This window comes from Pseudorasbora parva, chromosome 19 (genome assembly GCF_024679245.1).
Source record: "Pseudorasbora parva isolate DD20220531a chromosome 19, ASM2467924v1, whole genome shotgun sequence".
NCBI classification, from domain to species: domain Eukaryota; kingdom Metazoa; phylum Chordata; class Actinopteri; order Cypriniformes; family Gobionidae; genus Pseudorasbora; species Pseudorasbora parva.
The window spans coordinates 3,896,176-3,914,604 of NC_090190.1; the positions used below are offsets into that span (position 1 = coordinate 3,896,176).

Sequence of the window (18,429 nt, forward strand, 5' to 3'; positions counted from 1 at the left end):
GTTCCCTATGTCTACCTCATTTTCACACCCATTAGCGGTCTCCTGTGGGGTGCCCAAGGCTCCTGTGAATGGAGGAGTGCTTGCGATGGACTACTCTGTGGGCACACGTGTGACCTACTTCTGCAACGATGGCTACCGGCTGTCCTCCAAAGAGCTGACCAGCGCTGTGTGCCAGCCTGACGGCACCTGGAGCAACCACAACAAGGTCCCTCGCTGCTCAGGTACAGGCCATTGGAGAGATGCAGAAGACAATCACAGTATAAGAGGAAGGAGATAGACATAACATTGTAACACATAAATAATCGCCTTTTAATAGCATATGATGTGCTTTAACTGGACCAGCCTAAAGATTCAGTTCTTCTTTTAGCGTTGAGCAAGAAACGCACATTTTATTATACCATTGTTGTCCGATTTTATTGCTCATTTGAAGTGTTGTTAAAACAATTTAGACAAAGAGTTTTGGAAATTTCAGTCTTTCCCCATTGAAGTCATCAGGAGCGGTGTTTGTATGCCTGTTGGCTAAATAAAAAATAGCTGCCGGGGGCATAACCAAGATGACTTGCCATTAAGGGACTTTGAGAAATCCCTTTGCTTCAGATTTAATCTTCATTTATTTACAAACCAATTACGGCATCCCAAAACAATGCCTCTGTTTCAAAAACCTAGTGAGCTGACTACTTAGGCAACATTTTTTATGACCTTTATCTCAACACTACAATAATGTTGTCCTTTAAGACATGTTCATTTAGAAAAATTCTGAAGGCCTGTGCACACCAAAGACTATAAGTATAACGATAACTATAAAGATATCATTCAAAAAATTGTTCTAAATATAAACGAAGCAGCATTGAATTTCTTTTTTGTGGTGAAGACAATAATGCATTAACCATCTGGGCCTCTTCAGTCAAAAATGCATTTACATTTGTTTTGCTTCATCGAAATGGGATGACACTTTTGTAAAAAAAAAAAAAAAAAAATCACACTTGGCTCCTTTGCGGTCAAAAATTACAGACACAGGAAATTATTTGGACATAAATTACAAAAATAAATGCATAAAAAAACTCAGATAATCTTTTGGCAGTACAAACTATAAATCATCCACTGTGCAGAGAACAAGTGCTCAGCAATGTTAAATTAACAGCAAAGAAGAGGTTACACAACAGACACACATACTCACTTACACACCCGCAAAGACACACACACACACACACAACATTATTATATACACACAAATAAACTGGTATGGCTGTAACAATATGGTGAAATTAGAATAGAGGTTTGTAACAAAGTTCTTAATGTGAGGAAGGAAGAGGACACGGGGGTCGGCTGGACGGTTGATGCTCTTTTATTTATCAACTCAATATATCAAAAGCACACTTAGTAGTGTGGAGATTCTTTCCAACTCCAAACACTCGCGATCACTTCCGGGTCGGTACTTCCGGCTTCCGGTTTCTCAGTCTGTGTTTCAGCATCAACCGTCCGTCTCTCTCTCTTTTTGGTCTCTGGTTCCGCCGAGGTTTTATACCCTCTCCGCGCTCATTACTGGAACAAGAGACAGGTGTTATTAATCTGCGTCCAAACCACTCACTTACCGCTCGTCCCGCGGCTCTCTCTCCCGCTGCAGACCTCGCTGAACCACGCCCCCCTTGCCACATACCCCCACCGCCCGACTCAGGCCGGGGAGCCGTCCGGCCTGCAGCCCCCCCCCCCCCCCCCCCCCCCCACCCCCCCCCCCATTTCTGGAGAGGAAATCGGCCACAGCACCCGGCCTGTGGATTAAGTGAGTGCGATTAAATCGTTCGACCAAGCCGTCTGTTTGTGGGTGATAGACGCTTGTTCGAATGGATTTAATGCCCAATAATCCGTACAATTCGCTTAACGTGCGTGACATAAACGCCGTGCCTTGATCAGTGAGGATTTCCTTCGGAATCCCCACTCGGGAGATTAAACGAAACAGTGCGTCCGCAACACTCTTCGCAGAGATGTTGCGGAGAGCCACTGCTTCCGGATATCGTGTTGCGTAGTCCACGATAACTAGCGCAAAACGATGTCCGCGTGCGGATCGCTCTAATGGCCCGATGAGGTCCATCGCAATTCTCTCGAAGGGGACCTGCATTAATGGAAGGGGGCGCAATGGCGCTTTTGGGGCGGCCAGTGGATTCACCAACTGACATTCAGGACAAGACGCGGACCACCTGCGCACATTGTCATGAATGCCTGGCCAAAAAAATCGGGTCATTAAACGATTCAGCGTGGCCGCCTGTCCCAGGTGGCCCGCCATCGGGTTAGAGTGAGCCGCCTGGAAAAGCATTTCCCGGCGGCTCTTTGGTACTAACAACTGGGTTGTATCTACCTTTGTCTGAGTGTCTTGGGTCACTCGATACAATCGATCTTTTATTATGGCAAAATAAGGATAGGAGACAGGCAAGGCAGGTTGGAGAGACTGTCCGTCGATCGATCGGACCTGCTGGTAAGCGTTCTTAAGGGTGTCGTCCTGGGACTGCTCCAGAGGAAAGTCATCGCGGTCCGAGAGAATTAGTCTCTCAATCCCGCTCGGTTCCTCTGGAGTTGTCTCCGAGGGTCCCGGTTCAGTCTCCCCAAGCTGTACTCGCACCGCCCCCTTCCTTGCCTTTTTCCCCCAAGCGGCATCCGCACACAACGATCCCAATAAAGCCGTAAAGGCGGGCCAATTCGTCCCCAGAATTAGCGGATGCCGGAGGTGTGGACTAACCGCCACCTCTATACTATGCTTTTGCCCCCGAAATTGTATCGTGACTGGGACAACCGGATATTCCACCACATCCCCGTGCACACACCGCACCTTAACCATGCGGCTTGTATCCAATGCCCCAGGCTGCATCAGGCTTTGATGGATCGAGGTTTGGTTACATCCTGAATCCACCAAGGCCTGATATGTACCCCCCTTGATACTTACAGGAATTTGGTACTCTCCTGCTTGATCGGGGGTGGTCCGCTGGACGTCCGGGATCCGGATCATTGTCCCGATGTCCATCATCGGACATCGGTCCACAAAATGATCCGGATCACCGCACCGCCAGCAGGCCAGCCCAGGCCTACCCGCCGCCCCTGCAGCGGGGAGTGGGTTGGACAATGAGCGCGGGGAGGGCGCGGAACCAGAGCCACTATCACCCCCCATCCCCAGCAGCCCCGCCCCCCTGGGCGGAGCCCGCGAACTCCCGAGCGGTCCAGGGCTCATCCCACCCCGGCCTCTGGGGGGAATCCGAGGAGGGCCCGGAGGGCGTGACCTAGGGAGAGGGATAGGAGAGGGGGAGACAGAGGGGGGAGAGAGAGAGCGAGAGGTTAAAAGGGGTGCGCCGACCCCCGGGCACGCCACCAGGTGGTCCTCCGCCAGGTGGATGGCCGTCTCCAGCGACGTGGGCCGGTGGCACTGGACCCACTCGGCAGTTTTCCTTGGGAGCCGAGCGATGAACTGCTCCAGTACCACCAGATCGACGATGTGGTCCACGTCGCTTCCGCCGGCCAGGAGCCATCTGCGGCATGAGTCCCGGAGCTGTTGGGCCATCGCGAAGGGTCCCGCTGGAGGATGGCCTTCTTTAGGTCATCATAGTCCAGGAGGTTCGCCACCGGTAGCTGTTGTGCAGCCGCCTGGGCCTCGCCTGTCAGCAGTGGTATCAGGCGCACCGGCCACTGTGCCCGGGGCCACCCGCAGGCCTCCGCGGCCTTTTGAAAGAGGTCAACGAACGCCTCTGGGTCATCCTGTGGCCCCATTTTGTGCAGGGGCACGTGGACCGGTGCGCTGGCGAGCCCGGCGGCTTCGGTGCGAGCCTCCCGGTCAATCCAGCTCCGGAACTTCTCGCGGTCCTCTTGCTGGCCTCGGACAATGGCCTCGAAGCGGCGCTCCTGGTCTGCCCGAAGGTCCAGCATGGCTTGGTGTTGGTCCTGATGGAGGACCGCGAGGGATGTAATAATGTCCGCAAATGGCGAGGCGGAGGGCGTCTGCATGGCGGCGGCGCTGTCCTACTTCCTCCCGGGTTTCGGCACCAATGTAACAAAGTTCTTAATGTGAGGAAGGAAGAGGACACGGGGGTCGGCTGGACGGTTGATGCTCTTTTATTTATCAACTCAATATATCAAAAGCACACTTAGTAGTGTGGAGATTCTTTCCAACTCCAAACACTCGCGATCACTTCCGGGTCGGTACTTCCGGCTTCCGGTTTCTCAGTCTGTGTTTCAGCATCAACCGTCCGTCTCTCTCTCTTTTTGGTCTCTGGTTCCGCCGAGGTTTTATACCCTCTCCGCGCTCATTACTGGAACAAGAGACAGGTGTTATTAATCTGCGTCCAACCCACTCACTTACCGCTCGTCCCGCGGCTCTCTCTCCCGCTGCAGACCTCGCTGAACCACGCCCCCCTTGCCACAAGGTTGAAATAAGATCTTTTTATTGAAAAATAAAAATCTTTATAAAGATTTTTATTGAATATTGATGTTATGTGTAACAAATGTCCTCTTCTGTGTTCAAGGTTTGACTGTAGTAAAATGAATGCAAAAACTGACCGTTCAAATAAAAAAAAATCTACACCTTGAGAAAAAGTAGTATTTAAGAATGCCTATATAAATCCAAATCCACAACCTAATAAAAAGAAGTATTTGTCTAAATGGTATAAGCCTCTTTATATAGAACTATACAGATATCTAATGGTTACACCATGGCAATACATGAGTATTTCTCTTTTTACTTAAAGGTCCTGTTCTTCTCGATTTCATCTTTCAAACTTTAGTTAGCGTGTAATGTTGCTGTTAGAGCATAAATAATACCTTTAAAATTATAAAGCTCAAAGTTCAATGCCAAGCGAGATATTTTATTTAACAGAAGTTCCCTTTCAAAGCCTACAGCGAGCGGCCGGTTTGGACTACACCGCTGCCTACTAACGCTCCGCCCACAAGAACACGCAAAATAGGGGGCGTGGTCTTGTTGCTCTCCCACGTGGAGAAGAGCGCGCATTCAGCGCTTGCATCTCTCGTTATGGTAAGAGGCGGGACCTTTCCGGGCAAAGTGCGCTTAGCTGCTGTCCAATCACAACACGGGAAGCGCTGGCCCAATCAGAACTCGTTACGTGTTTCTGAAGGAGGGACTTCATAGAACAAGGAAATCATCAGGCCGTTTTTAGGACAGAGGAAACACCGGTATACAGATAAGTCAATTGTGTGAAAAATACAGTGTTTTTTTACACGCAAAACATGAACTCATGTTATTTCGCACACTGTAAACATAATCAAAGCTTCGAAAACACGCGAAGAACGGGACCTTTAAACCAGATAGCACCTTCAAAAATGTAACATGGAATACTGCTTTAATTGAAAAATACATTAGAAAAAAAATGTATTATTTTAAATGGGGAAAAATAGATAATACAATTAGTATATATATATAGGGAGGAGCAGAAGGAGCAAAGTGTGACTCCTAAACGAAAAGGGCCTGGTGAAAAAAAGGCGATCCTTTAAAGTGTGTGTGTTCATTAGAGTATCACAGAGTGCTATGCTAACACCAAACTGTGATTAATGCTGTTGGACACATTGCTGCCATTCCAAATCAGCCAAATCCGTTTAGTTATCATGCTTCTATGTAAATAGCGTGGCACGTCTGGGAACTGAACCTTAGGGTGGCCATTTGTTTCTGAATACTCATTTCTGTGTATTTTCTGCACAGTTGTGGTTTGTCCGAGTATCGGATCTTTCTCTCTGGAACACGGAAGATGGAGGATCGTAAACGGCTCGCATTATGAGTACAGAACCAAAATCATCTTCACCTGCGATCCTGGCTATTACCGCCTTGGCCCCGCCCACATCCAGTGCACGGCCAATGGTGCGTGGAGCTGGAGGAACGAGAGGCCTCACTGCCAAAGTAAGTGTGTAATTCAGCTCCAGTCCTGCCAGCTGTTTGGCTCTGTTAGTTTAAACCTTCCAGATTGTCCTTGTTTGCCTCACCCTCTCCCTTCCCTCTGCAGTCATCTCGTGTGGGGATCTGGCCACACCTCCCAGTGGCAAGAAGATTGGAAGTCAGACCTCCTTTGGGGCCACAGCCATATTTACATGTGACAATGGGTATATGCTGGTGGGCTCTACAGTGAGAGAGTGTCTATCTTCTGGTCTGTGGAGTGGAACGGGGACGCGCTGCTTGGGTAATGTGCTGTGCTTTCACTGCTGCTGTTCACATCTGCTGTTTCAGGCCTGTTTGCCTGGCACTGGCCCAACTTGATTTTTAAACCTTGTTAAGTGTGACAGAATCATCATCATCATCCTGGTTTCTGGTAGTAATATCATTGAGAAGTTTGTGTACACCTACTCATTCATTATTGGGACTGTTTTCCACATTTTGTAATTCAATTCTTCTCTATGAAATAATACACAGTAAATAGAAAGTGTGTGAATTAAGTAATAAACCTTTGCCTAGGTTTCAACACTGATACGTTACGCCAACCTCATCCATCCGTCTGGAAAGCTTTTTAAAAACGTTTTAAACTCGTGAAGATTTAGCAGATTTTCCTTCAATATCCTGTCAACTCATCCATTTCTTATTATTTATTTATTTATTTATTACTATTCAGTCAGCTCATCCATTTATTTTATTTTATTTATTTATTTATTTATTACTATTCAGTCAGCTCATCCATTTATTTTATTTTATTTATTTATTTATTTATTACTATTCAGTCAGCTCATCCATTTATTTTATTTATTTATTTATTTATTTTATCTTATCTTACTGTATTTATTTATTTTATCTTATTTGTATTTATTTATTTATTTTCTCATTTTATTTATTTATTTTTAATTATTTATCTTATTTTTATCTTATGTTATGATGTTTTTTATTTTATTTTATTTCACTTGTCCTTCACTATTCTGTCAACTCATCAATTTCTTATTACATTTTTATTTATTTATTTATTTATTTATTCATTTATTTATTACAGTCAGCTCGTTCATTTATTATTTTATTTATTTTTATTTATTTATCTTATTTTATTTTATTATTTATGTTATGTATTTGTCTTTTATCTTATGTTATCTTATCATCTTATACTATGTTTTTATTTTATTTATTTTATTTTTTTATTTTATTTAGTTTACAACATATTTCCATGCATAAATACCATTAGACAGTCTAAAATTACGTTTCACCATGCAACATTTTTTACTCAAGTCATTATCCTGCTAATACATTTAGCAATTTATTTTTTGTAAATTTTGAAAAGGGAAAAACAAATATTTTCGCTATTGTATTATTTGGAAAAAAAAAATAAAAAAAATAAAATGTGCCATTCATAAGTATAGTTACTTTATGTTTTTGTGTAAACTGTGAAAAAAAAAAATCAGGATTATTTTATGAATATAATCAAAAGATTAGCAATTTAATTCATCCTTGCTGAATAACAGTATTAGTTACTATATATATATATATATATATATATATATATATATATATATGATATACCCACACATTGTGTCTAAGTGCTTGAATTACATTTGACCTCAATCATGTTTCTTTCTCCTGCTCCACTGAAGGTGTCACTTTTCTTCATTTACATACACTCCACTAAACACTTAATTGTTTGAAGCAGTTCTCTCTAAAAGCATTGGCTGTTCATATTTTACAGTGTAATGTAGCTGCGGCTCAGACCTCTCGCTTTAATCACACTCTCTTCTCTTTCCTGTCCTTTTAGCCGGCCACTGCGGGTTACCCGAGCAGATCGTCAATGGTCAGGTGATCGGGGAGAACTTCGGCTACAGAGACACCGTCGTGTACCAATGCGTCTCCGGCTTCCGCCTCATCGGCTCCTCGGTGCGCATCTGCCAACAGGACCACAACTGGTCCGGACAGCTGCCCATCTGCGTCCGTGAGTTTGGGACTCGCGCTTTTCTCTCTCAGACAAGCAGTGGGAAATTACTGAATCCATGAATAGATTAATTCAGAAACAGGCAGAAAGCACCACACGCTGGGTGAAGACATAGACACAGTCACATATCTTTAAGCTAGAGCTGTCGGTTTAGCACATAGTTTAGTCAAATTATAAAAATAAAAAAATTATGTTAATGCATATCTGGCCTATATACTATGGAAATAATTCCCACTGAAGCTAAGCAGGGCTGAGCTTGGTCAGTACCTGGATGGGAGACCTGATGGTGATGTTGGAAGAGGTGTTAGTGATGCCAGCAGGGGGCGCTCACCCTGTGCTCTGTGTGGGTCCTAACCAAGCGGCAACCTCCCGTGATCTCTCTTGAAGCCAATACGGTGTCATGACAAATCCTGTCCGCAATGAAATGGTGTCCGCTGGTAGCGGTTTTAAATGCCTGATCAAAAGTTGTTATACATGGTTCTGGACAAGCAATTGTTTAAAATAAACTATGAATTCATTGCCATACTAAGTACACACATACACACGCAAAACGTTTATTTGAAATATGTAATTGATTGCTATAATGGGAGCAAAAACATGTTCTGAATTATTTTGACTGATAAACTAAGTACCAATACAAAATCATGACATAGTAATGTACCTATAATGTAAATAATAAAGAATAAAAAATAAAAAAAACAGCAATATACAGAACAGGTGCACAAAATAAATAGATTATATACAAGATATGCTTGTATATATCTTATATACTTATATAAGCACTTCTAGCTTCAGTTATATACTACTAGTATATGAAACATATGCTTTGTAAGAAGTAAAAGACTATTTTAACACAATTTAAACAGCAAAAATCAAAACACGATTGTGTAAGAATTGTAATCAGGCTCTGAACAGATTACCTATTAAAATTTCTTTCAGCCAATAGAATCGGACACGATTTCACAGGGGGGACAGGATTTGTCATGACAACGGAAGTAATGTAAACTGCAATTCATCGACTGGCCACTAGGGACAGGCTCCAGAAGGAGCAGAATCTCATTGAGCGCCATGTTAAAATTCCCAACTTTACAGAAGAAAAAAACATGTTTACAGCCTGGTACTGTTATGGTGAAATACCATATATGGTTTGTATCCTGTTGTGACGTGAACACTGGCGCGCGCTTGTGCTGGCGTTTCTTGCCATGTGAATAAAGACACACGTTGATTCAGCCCTTGCTTGGTTATTGCATAAAATCGCAAACATGGTGTCAGAAGTGAACACTAGATCCTGAACATGGCCTCAAACAGCATTCCTGCCCCTGAGGGCATGCGTATGTCGGGAGACATATCAAAAAACTGGGACAACTTCAGAGCGGAGTTCGAAGACTATGAACTAGCTACCGGGCTAATCGAGAAGCCTAAAGAGGTGAGAGCAGCAGCACTGCGGCGATTAATGGGCAATGAATGTCGTCATATTTACAGTCACAACATTGTATTGAGCGAAGAACAAAAGAAGGACCCGAAAGCCATACTTGATGCATTAGGAGACTACTTTAAGCCCGCGAAAAATGTAATCTATGAAAGATATATGTTCGGGTGTTGCAAGCAGGAAGTGAATGAGCCTATAGACAGCTTTCTCACGAGGTTGCGGGAGCGAGCATCGACCTGCGAATACAGGGAGCTTAAAGATGAAATGATTCGTGATAGACTTGTCCTGGGCATTGCCAATGAGAACACCAGGCGGCGCCTGTTGCTTGAACGCGAACTGACCTTGTCACAGTCTGTGGAAATATGCCGACTGGCAGAAGCCACTGAGCTACGCGTAAAAGCAATCGACAACGCACTCACTGACACTGTAAACATTGCACAAGCGCAAAGGCTAAAACGCCAAGATGGGGGAGTGAATAATGAGCAAACGCTCAGAACCCTCGGGTGCAAATATTGTGGGGGTGGTCACAAGAAAGGCAGAGAGCAGTGCCCCGCATATGGAAAGACTTGTCGATCTTGCGGTGTATCGAATCATTTCGCTAAAGTTTGTAAAGCCCGCTACAGAGCAGACAGGTCCGGCAGAGTAAATACTATGCTGGACGATAGTCAGGATGAGCAAGGACCTTACAGTGAAGGTCGACTTTTCGCTGCAGAGGAATGCATTGACACAGTAAAGTCCCCAGGTCCAAGATGGTTCGTTAATCTGACGCTTAATAAAAGAAAGCAGGCCTGTCAGCTAGACACGGGAGCGACTTGTAATGTCATGAGTCGCACAACCAAAGAGAAACTGCATCCGGAAAGCCCCCTGCACCCGAGCACTACAAGACTGAAACTGTATTCTGGCGCCACAATGATTTCTCTGGGGCAATTTCACACAGAATGCATCGTAAAAGGCGCCAAGCACAAACTAGTTTTTGAAGTGGTCGAAGCAGACCAAGAGCCATTACTCTCGGGTGACACGTGTGAGCGGCTAGGTCTTATGAAATTTACCATTCCAGAGGAGCTTCATAGATTAGTTGTATGCTCTGACACGCCACTCACAAAGCAAAAATTAACTCACAGCTTTAAGGACGTGTTTAACGACCCAGTCGAGTCAGTCCCAGGAGAGGTCCGGTTTGTGCTTGATAGTAGCGTGTCCCCTGTGCAATGCGCGCCACGGAACGTGCCGGTGGCCTTGAAAGCCAAAGTGAAAGAACAGCTGGAGAAGTACTTGAGAGATGGACACATCACAAGCGTCACTGAACCTACACCATGGATAAGCAATATGGTAGTCATAGCCAAGCCAGACAAAGTAAGAATATGTATATACCCAAAGCACCTGAATCAAGCACTTCAAAGATCGCACTATCACATGCCAACACTGGAAGACGTTCTGTATAAACTACCCAAAGCACGTCTGTTCACACTGGTAGACGTTCGCGATGCCTTTCTACACTGCAAACTGGACAATGAAAGCAGCCTAATGACAACTTTCTGGACACCATGGGGGCGGATGAGATGGTGTAAACTGCCCTTCGGCGTTTCGGTGGCACCAGAAATCTATCAGCGCAAGCAACACGAGCTGTTGATGGGGCTCCGCGGCATAGAGCCCATTGCGGATGACATATTGGTTGTTGGCTGTGGCGATTCAGACGCAGAAGCCGAATCCGATCATGACAGAAATCTCCGTGCCCTGATGGAGCGATGCAGAGCTGTGAAACTCCGACTGAGTGAGAAAAAGTTACAATTCAAACTGAAAGCGGTGCACTTCCATGGACACATATTGTCAGCCGAAGGGTTACGCATTGACCCGGAAAAAACGAAAGCAGTCTTGGCAATGCAGACACCACATGATGTAAAAGCAGTTCAGCGTTTCATCGGGTTCGTGACGTACCTGGCCAAGTTCCTCCCGCGGCTTTCAGAGGTATGTGAGCCGCTTCGCAGGCTTTTGGACAAAGACGTAGCGTGGCATTGGCTCCCTAAGCACGACGAAGCGGTTCAAGAAATAAAACGTATGATTACGGACACGCCCGTTTTAAAGTACTATGACATTGACAAGCCAGTGACAATACAAAGCGATGCCAGCAAGAACGGCCTGGGATGCTGTCTGCTGCAGCAGGGACAACCTGTGGCTTTCGCCTCTCGGGCACTCACGCGAACCGAACAAAACTATGCCCAAATCGAGAAGGAATGCCTGAGTATCGTGTTCGCATGTCAGAGGTTCCATCACTATCTGTATGGCAGGGAGGTAATCACGTCTGAAACTGACCACAAACCCCTTGTGACAATTTTTAAGAAATCGCTACTGAGTGCCCCAAAACGGCTCCAAAGCATGATGTTGCAGCTGCAAAACTACAACCTGAATGTTGTGTACAAGCCTGGTCCCGAGATGTACATAAGCGATACGTTGAGCAGAGCAGCCTCGACAAGCAGGTGTTCAACGAGCCCGGACCACAACAGCATACTGTGTGCACGATGGACAGCGCTGAGGCCGTGTTCTCAGTCATAGACCAAGCACTTCACCTCAATGTGACTGACACCAGTCTCCGTCAAATTGTAGCTGAGACCAAAGCTGATGATGCGCTACAGGAGCTGGTAAAGATCGTGCTAACAGGCTGGCCAGAGCGCAAAGAAGATGTGTCGCTCTCAGAGCGCGAGTATTGGCCATTCAGAGACGAGCTGAACATTCAGAGCGGTGTGCTATACAGAGGTCAGTGCGTCATTATACCGAAGACATTGAGAGCAGCAATGCTGAATCGCATTCATGCCACGCATATAGGAGGAGAGGCCTGTTACAGACAGGCGAAGGAAACACTGTTCTGGCCTAAAATGAGAGGTGAAATAAAGGATTATGTGGCTAATTGCCCCGCGTGCAATGAGTATGCGCACAATCAGCAAAAAGAAACGATGATGTCCCATGAAATCCCCGCGCGCCCCTGGCAAATTGTTAGCATGGACCTCTATGCTTATGGTGGCAGAGAATTTCTTATCATAGTGGACCACTACTCAGATTACTGGGAAATTGATCAGCTGCCAGATCTGACTTCGGACACAGTCATTACGCGCTGCAAAGTGCAGTTTGCTCGTTATGGGCAGCTAGATCAGGTGATCACCGACAACGGGCCGCAATTTGCTTGCGAACAGTTCAGAAAATTTGCGGCACAGTGGGGGTTTATACATGTCACATCTTCACCTCAGCACCCAAAATCTAACGGAAAGGCGGAATCTGGGGTGAAGATTGCGAAATCACTCTGCAAAAGGGCAAAACTAGATGGAACAGATCCATGGCTAGCGATTCTACACTGGCGAAACACGCCCACAGATGGATTGGACAGCAGTCCCGCACAGCGACTCATGTCCCGCAGACTTAGGACAGGACTTCCCACGGCAAACAGTTTGCTTTTCCCCAAGGTGGTCGAAGGAGTTTCAGAGAAGCTGCGGTGGAAACGGCGCATGACGAAATTCTATTACGATGCAAGAGCCAGAGACCTCCCAGAGCTTAACGTTGGCGAACACATCCGAATGAAACCACTGCCTGGAGACCGCACGGGACAGTGGCGGAAGGGCCAGTGTCTGGGTATGGTGAATCCGCGGTCTTATGTGGTGGATGTGGATGGTACATTATACAGGCGCAACCGTGTGGATCTGCGGAGAGCTGAGCGCTCCGCCCAGTTTAATCAAGAGACAGCGAGAAAGGAGAGCAGCCGGTGCTCAGCGTCTAGCAACAGTGAAACAGCAATCAAAGAAGGTGACACATCGGACATCACTGAATGTGAGCCAGAGCAAGCTAAAGAACGAAGGCAGCAGCAGGTGTTTGAAAGGTCTACAGAGTTCGGAACCCCTATCATTACACGCAGCGGCCGTCAGTCACGGCCACCACAGAGACTTGACCTGTGAGATTCGCTTAAGGTCGTAGTTGACTAGCGCACCAGGAATGCAGTTTAATTGGCTAATGCAAAGTATAAAGCTGGTTTAGTAAACTTTGGGTTCATGTTCGGGGCTGGGGTTGTTTATTAAAGAAAGGGAGATGTTATGGTGAAATACCATATATGGTTTGTATCCTGTTGTGACGTGAACACTGGCGCGCGCTTGTGCTGGCGTTTCTTGCCATGTGAATAAAGACACACGTTGATTCAGCCCTTGCTTGGTTATTGCATAAAATCGCAAACAGGTACAAATTGTGGTTTTGGTCTATACGGCTAACTTTGCCCTTCATGACGACTGTGAGGGGGGTGAATTTTTTTATAACTCATTCGTTTACGGTATATAAAGCCTTAAAGTAATGCATAAGGGCGTGGTTACTTTGAGTGACAGGTGGATAGCCATTTATCCGCCGTCTATAGTCATCGCGTCACCTCAGCTCCGCCCACATCCCGCCTATTTTCTGTTATCCGGGCGTGACGCGCTGCCAAGATGGCAACGGCCAGCTCGTCTCTACTTTACGCTTCAAAACTGCACTTCAGAATGCTATGGGTGACGTCACGGACACCACGTCCATATTTTTTTACAGTCTATGGTCCTAACACCCCAGTATATTAATTAGGACTCTGTAATGTCTGGGAGCATCGTCATTCGGATGAGACGTTAAACCGAGGTCCTGACTCTCTGTGGTCGTGTAAAGTCCAAGGATGTCTTTCGGAAAAAGAGTAGGGGTGTAACCCCGGCATCCTGGCCAAATGTTCCCCGTTGGCCTCTGTCCATCATGGCCTCCTAATCATCCTCATCTCCTGATTGGCTTAATCACTCGGCCTCCTCTCCACCATCAGCTGGTGTGTGAATATGGCTGCCTTCATCATCAGAATTATTTAATAAGCTACTGTTCAGATGTTGGAGGTCAGTAAGATATTTGAAAATTAGAAAGAAAATTATTTTTATTCAGTAAGGATGCATTACATTTGTTTAAAAGTGACAGTAAATACATTTATTATGTTACAAGAGATTTATATTTCATATTGATGTTGTTCTTTTGGTTCATGTGACACTAAAAGCTGCAGTGCTGATGTGAAGTTATAGCAGCTTTTCCCTCACTATCCTTTCAAATCATCCATTTCTTATTAAAAATGCATTTATTTGTTTTTTTATTTATCTATCTGTCACTAATCAGTCAGCATATCATTTTATTTTATTTATTTTCATTTATTTATTTTGTACACCTGTTTCCATGTATGGATATACCAAATATCAAGACATTCTAAAATGTACTTTACTTTTCACAGTGCAATGTATTTACTCAAATCCTGATGATACATTTAGCCCTTTCTTTTTTTTGTAAATTTCGAAAAGTAAAAAAAAAACAATGCTGAAAGTGTTGATGAAAATGTTGCCTCAGAAATATTTTTTTTATATATTCAAAAGGAAATTGGTTATTTCAAATTTTAATAATATTTCACAACATTACTCTTTTTACTGTATTTTTCATCAAATAAATGCAGTCTTGATGAGCAGAAGAGGTGTACAAAATCTTACTGACCCCAAACTGGTAGTGTAATTAATTTATTTAAAGCTTTGACTCAATTGACAGCCCTAATTTCAGCACACTAACTGTTGCGATTTTAAAGGGGTGTTAAAACACATTCTTTCGAAGGCTTGATTGTGTTTGCGGGGTGCACTGTAAACATGTTCATGCTTTGTTTTTAAAAATTTGCATTCATTTTCATACATTTTACCTTTATTGTACACTGCTCTGTCTCTCATTGTTACAACGGTCTGATGGTTTCCTGGTTCTATGAAGCCGGTCCCTCAAAAATACACAATGGGCTCTGATTGGTTAGCTGGCCAAGCTGTGTTATGATTCGCTAACCGCCTAGCACACTCCAGCCTACTCTTCTCCACAGCAATAAAAAAAAGGCCTCGCCCCCTTATTAAATATTCTCGGAAGAGGAGTTTATGTAAATATTGAACCCACTGATGTCAGCTAGTCTGGAGGTAGCAAATATCTCCCTTTGCTTTGAGCGTTGTAACTTTGCAGATGTTGTTTATGCTCAAACAGCAACATTACACATACTCTAAAGTTAGAAAAGTGGAATCGTGTTTTACCACCCCTATATCTGGGACACAGAGAATAACTCAATTGCAACCAAGCATAAGGGGACATGACTTCATGACACAGACACTCCTCGGCGCTCCGTGTCTCCTTCTTAAATGGCACTGGCATTTAAAGAATCCACCTTAAGAGCTCTGTGTATTTAAGAAGCTATTTATATTTTAAAAAAGTGCCGTCACTGTCATCTCCCACTGCACAGCGGCGCGCTGGGTCCAAACTCACAGCCTACATTCATCAGACACGCACTGCAGCAAGTCTGCCTCACTTCAATGGGGGCGTTTATTTGTTTGAAGAACATTTAGACGAAATGAGCTGATAAAAAGGAGCTGCAGGGAAAGGACTGAAGAATGTCTCATCAAAAGCTGCAGCATTTGAGACTGCAGGATTTATCCACATCATCTCCCATTTTATTAAAATTATAGCTCACCCAAAATGCAAATTCTGTCATTTACTCATTCTGTCATTCCAAACCTGTATGAGTCAAGTCAGGGCATATTTATTTCCCTAGTACTTTAGACAACACCAATTGTTTCAAAGCAGCTTCACAGTGAAAAACTGAAAGATAATGATTCAATTCTGCTGTAAAGCAGCTCTAAAAAGACAATATTTAACAGTCATTATTCCGTAACAGAAATCAGTTCAGTGTTAATTAGGGTTGGGAATTGAAAATCGATAATTGTTATAAAATGAAAATTTACATTCTTCTTATCGATTCCTTTGTGTGCAATTTGTTATTACTTGAATCCATTCAAGCGTAAGAAGACACATCGAAAGCGCATCCAGATAAAGTGATTTTAATGTGATTTTAAACCATTCAAGCATGAGAAGACCCGGGCTCGGTTTCCTGAACTAGACACGCATCAAAAACGCACGCACAGAAAGCATCTCTTGTACTGTATAGTGCGTCATACTCAGTTCTCTTCTGCTTCTTTTTGCACTTGAATGGACAAATACAAAAAATATGTAAACAATATTATCTTCAGTTATGTCTTAAGTGAACAACAACAGTTAAGAAAGAAAACACAAGGATCATTATATTGGATCCATTAGATTGGCTTTACTGTATCTCAGTCAGTAGAGCGTGGTGCTAGCAACGTCAAGGTCATGGGTTCAAATCCCAGGGAAAGCAAGAATTGGCAAAAATGTAAGTTTACCTTAAAAAATGCAATGTAAGTCGCTTTGGAAAAAAGCGTCTGCCAAATGCGTAAATGTAAAGGGATCTGTGCAGCTCTTAAAGCGACAGCAGCCTAATAAACCTGCTGCCAACTCTATAATAGCATTAATCAAACAACAAAATACAGAGAAAATCCACTCGCTGTTTGTGACTGCATAACTATATTTGCTGTGTTATTTTTATAGTTTTATTTTATTACCTAAAATAAATTAGGTAAATTTACCTAAAAATCTGAAAACACTATTTCAATCGTATCTTCGTTCAGTTGTATTAATGCACATGCTAATTTTGTATCTGTTTTTTGTTAATTACTGAGTGTTTACTTGTCTTTAATAATGCTAGTTAGTTGCTAGTTGTTTTTGCTATGGTATTTTTAAATCCATGTGCAAGATTTCTTTAGCCTGTTGATTTTTGTTCATAGAGCTACAGGACTAGTCCACATGTTCACAGGTATTCTTATAAACAGTGTTTGTGTGGACAGGGCCACAATTTAATGTGCTGCAATAAGACTTAAACGAAAATGATATGTTAGGGGTTTTTTTGTATTTGTTTTTACTCATTGGAATCGAAATTAGGAATCAATAAGAATCCCAATCGGAATTGAAATTCAATTAAATTTAACTATCAAGCAGCGCAGGAGAAGATAGTGATGTCCTCATCAGCTCAGTTGAGTTCTCATCCAATAGTGTCAGAGCAGTCAAATCAGTAATATTGCTAACTAAGAAAGCCAAACTCCATCGGTGACAGAAATGAAGTAAAATAAATTTTTGGGGGAAACCAGGCTCAGTCTGGGCTCTCAGTTTTCCTCTGGCCAGACGAACGAAGATGGCGTGGTTTGATTCCAGGGCTCATCAAAAGTCTAATTGTGGATTGATTATTCCGAATATTTCATCCGTATGGCATCGGTTCCTCTCTGGAAATCATTAGAACAAAAGATATTTTGAAGAACTGTTTTTATCCACACAATGAGGTCCAACAACACTGAACCCCATTGACTTTCATTGAGTGGACCAAAACGGTTCCTCAAAATATCTTCTTTTGTGTTCCTACAATACATTTACTTATGCACCAATAATGCAGTTATTTCTAATAATCAGAGTATGGTCAGGAAATGAGCAGAACTCTTCACTCCAGTTTACATGCAGTGTTCATTATTGTGATTATTCGCTAATAGTATAGTTATACCACACTCAGATAGGCATATCTCAGATAGGTATGTTACCGGCCAATGTTTTAATCTGCATAAAATTCAAAATAAATTTTTATGGACGTATTGGATATTATTTGGTGCCGTCATGAACATCACAATGCCGTGTTTGCCTCTGGATGAAGATACGGAGCAGAGACTAGGCAGCGAGCGCATGCACACTTTGGTCAGAACGGTAATAATGCGGTTACATGCCTGTTTATTGCAATGAAAATCGATGTGAGCCACATAGTAGTTTAATGTGAATATGGTTACTAAGATTATGAGCTTAATCACATTAGTTTGATCGAAGTACTGCATGAACAGTTCATGAGGTAAAGTTTAAACACAGTATTGCCAAAATCCCATTATAATCCCATTATGAGGGTGCCACTCAGTGTCAGTTTAGAAGTTGAGAAAATGACAGAATTTCCTTTTTGGCTGAACTATCCCTTTAAGGGACAGGTGATGAGGATTTAGTGTGGGAGGATCCTGTGCTTACTGTCCTGAACGCAGCATATTTATCTTCTTATGCAAAATTTGCAAATGCTTTTAAGTTGGTTGTTTTGAAACAGTGGGTTATGACCTAAAATGGGTTGCAGGTAGTGTTATTTAAGGTTTAACATTGGTTTTTATTGTTATTTATTTTATTTTTCATCTTCATGTTACTTTTAGTTTG

At 43.4% G+C, this 18,429-nt stretch overlaps 1 protein-coding gene across 3 annotated transcripts in view; it reads left to right on the top strand.

Moving 5' to 3' along the window:
- csmd3b (CUB and Sushi multiple domains 3b) overlaps positions 1 to 18,429 on the top strand; it is a 500,836-nt gene that overhangs the window by 415,103 nt on the left and 67,304 nt on the right. For all 3 annotated transcript variants that reach the window (XM_067425814.1, XM_067425815.1, XM_067425816.1), the window contains 4 exons: positions 36 to 221; positions 5,690 to 5,884; positions 5,988 to 6,161; positions 7,707 to 7,880. In XM_067425814.1, the coding sequence (XP_067281915.1) occupies positions 36 to 221; positions 5,690 to 5,884; positions 5,988 to 6,161; positions 7,707 to 7,880 (729 nt within the window). The remainder of the gene's footprint in view (positions 1 to 35; positions 222 to 5,689; positions 5,885 to 5,987; positions 6,162 to 7,706; positions 7,881 to 18,429) is intronic.